At 38.0% G+C, this 2,574-nt stretch overlaps 1 protein-coding gene across 1 annotated transcript in view; it reads left to right on the top strand.

Moving 5' to 3' along the window:
• Positions 1-2,574, top strand: part of LOC103471329 (protocadherin alpha-C2-like) — an 18,805-nt gene that overhangs the window by 3,710 nt on the left and 12,521 nt on the right. The window contains exon 2 of the mRNA XM_008420247.2: positions 2,215-2,279. Coding sequence (XP_008418469.1) covers positions 2,215-2,279 — 65 coding nt within the window. The remainder of the gene's footprint in view (positions 1-2,214; positions 2,280-2,574) is intronic.

Raw genomic sequence — 2,574 nt, 5'->3', positions numbered from 1 at the left:
TTTTTTTTTTTTTTTAAACACAGCATAATAAAACAATATTCATACCATTGATACTCACTGCATAATATAGCCATCAGTAGTGGAGGAAGACATGGAGGAGAAGAAAAAATACTGTGAAAGCAATAAAGAAAGCATAAAGGTTATTGTGCTGCTGTATGCTGACCTGTTCCTAATTAAATGCCAGTCATGTTTGCACTTGCTGTGTAATTAAATAGCAATATTTTTTGTTGGCTCTGTGAGAGGATTGGCTGCTCAGAGGCCGATGAGGCGGGGGATAAAAGGTGATTGGACACAGTGCTGATAGCGGAGGTGTGAGCTCTGTATCCATGGAAGRAACTTTCACTCAGACAGGCAAGAATTGGAGAGATGGCAAGAAAAAGGCTTGCAAAAACCAGAGTTTTTCATCCCACAATTCATAGAAGACAGTGCAAGGATAGGAATACTCAAAGGCCCATGTGAATCTATTTAAATATTTAGATTTATTTAATTTTCCCTCAGATCTTTTTTTTTTTTTTTTTGTAGTGATTCCAGTTCGGACTCGCTGTGTGAGGAGTTAATTTTCCAGTTTTCCCCTGGGTGTACAGTAAACTGCAGACATGTTTATGTTCCAGATGTTTGTGCTGTATTGTTCGTGCTATTCTGTTTACCCCCATAAACACCATACGGCCAAACAGACTAATCTCCCTTTGGCCACTTCAGTGCAACAAAAGAGCAAACAAAGCAGTTTAGTCCCGTTTTGTGGACAATCTGGTCCTGTTTTGAACTGGTTGTTTGTTGTTGCTTACTGTGATCGGAGCAAAATGCAAAAGGTTTCTTCTGACTGCGTGAATATTCAGCCTATTCTGACACTAATATCTTGGTCCCTCGTCTAAACCATTGATCCTTGCGCTGATTTCTTGAAGATCAGCGACTGTTTTCATCTAATCACGTACTGCCTTCAGTTTCTGGCATCTAGACATCCTGCACTGTCTTGTGTCTCTGTCAACCTTCTGCTCCTTTGAATTAATACAGGAGATGAAAAACAGGCCTTTCTCATTAAACCAAATATTGAATTCAGAGTGTGATGAATGTGGACTGCGGACTCATGGGGGTCAATGCGGCTGTAGCAGAAAGTGAACATCTGTCAAATTTGAAAGGAAATGAGATTGCAAATGGGTCTCCTATGAAGTGCATGGCCAAACAGGGGAAATATGGCATCCTTCCTCAGGTCAGTTTGTCTTTCTGAAGGTTAAGAAGGGAGAAAATGCAATCTCATATTGGTGATGTGGTTAGATTAACAGACTCTTTTGCTTCCCTTCAAGGACAATGTTTCACCATGATTAAGCATTTTTTTGTTAGAGTTTTCTTTTACAATTCTTGGATGTAAGGGAGTCATTTTAGAATGTTTCAAACCATTTTTCCCCCAGGCTGTCCTTTATAGAACTGTCTGATTATGATGCCAAAAATCTGTTCCCCCTCCCTTCACCTTCCTTTTTCCTATGACCTTCACTAAACTAAGATGACAGGAGAATGGTGGGCAGGAAGTAAGAGATAGTCATGGTTCTGTATAGTTTCCATGGTGACATTTACTACATTTTCTGGYGCACTTTGTGAGAGTGAAATTTAAGGTTTTGTTCAGCATAGATGTGAAAGCTAATAGCAGAGTAAAKGGGGTGAGGAATATGCAGCAGAATAATCAAAGAAAAGAAAGAGKAGTYTGGATAAACGATGCATTAATAAACAAATATGAATACATATTAATGTCAAATAAGTTTGCATTTCATACATTTTAATCCAGATTTCTGTGTTTGTGTATTTCTATTGGCCTAACAAAATGATTTTCAGGAAACATTTGTAGTATTGCTGTTTTAAGGGCTCTGCCATGTTGAAAGGAAGCATACTGGATAAATATATTTCATTTTTATTTTCCTGTGACCGAACACCTGGTTGGATTGAGTGCTGAAGTAAAATCTTTCAAAGTCATTTTTTTTCTTTCAATGTCACAGATGGAAGAAGGGAGGCAATGTGATAATGGRAGGAGATGTGTGCACCAGCAAGATTACAGTATTCTGCTCATTACTCATTTTTCTTTTCAAAGGCTGAAGAAAGCTGCCACTACTTGATTGTGTGTGTGTGGCGCACATTCATCAGCAGTTCTCACCATGACTTATTAATGAGATGGTATTGGCTTTTGCCTGTACTTAAGACTCAATTCCTTCCATTCTCTCTCTGCAGCCCAAGGCACCTAATTCGGACTGGAGATACTCGGCCTCCCTGAGAGCAGGTGGTGTAATGCAGAGGTAAGCATCATATTTKCTGTTTCTTTCTTCTAAGTGTTTCACATTYACCCCTTTCATTATAGACCCAGTCTAATTTCATAATTGATGTAAAAACACTGCTATTTAATTTGGACCTTGATWAAAAAAAATGCATTTTCACCTATAGTAAGTGACCACAGAGTCTCTGTTATATAACATGCAGTTAAATCATCTTGAAAATAATCTTCAAAAATTGTTTTACTAATATCATATCCAGATTATGAAAAGTTCATTTTCAGTACTATAGATGAGTTGTTTCATCCTACAGCAAAAAAAC

The sequence above is a fragment of the Poecilia reticulata genome, linkage group LG10 (assembly GCF_000633615.1).
Source record: "Poecilia reticulata strain Guanapo linkage group LG10, Guppy_female_1.0+MT, whole genome shotgun sequence".
Taxonomy (NCBI): domain Eukaryota; kingdom Metazoa; phylum Chordata; class Actinopteri; order Cyprinodontiformes; family Poeciliidae; genus Poecilia; species Poecilia reticulata.
The sequence above is the reverse complement of the archived record's forward strand: the minus strand, read 5'-3'. Positions and strand labels throughout refer to the sequence as shown.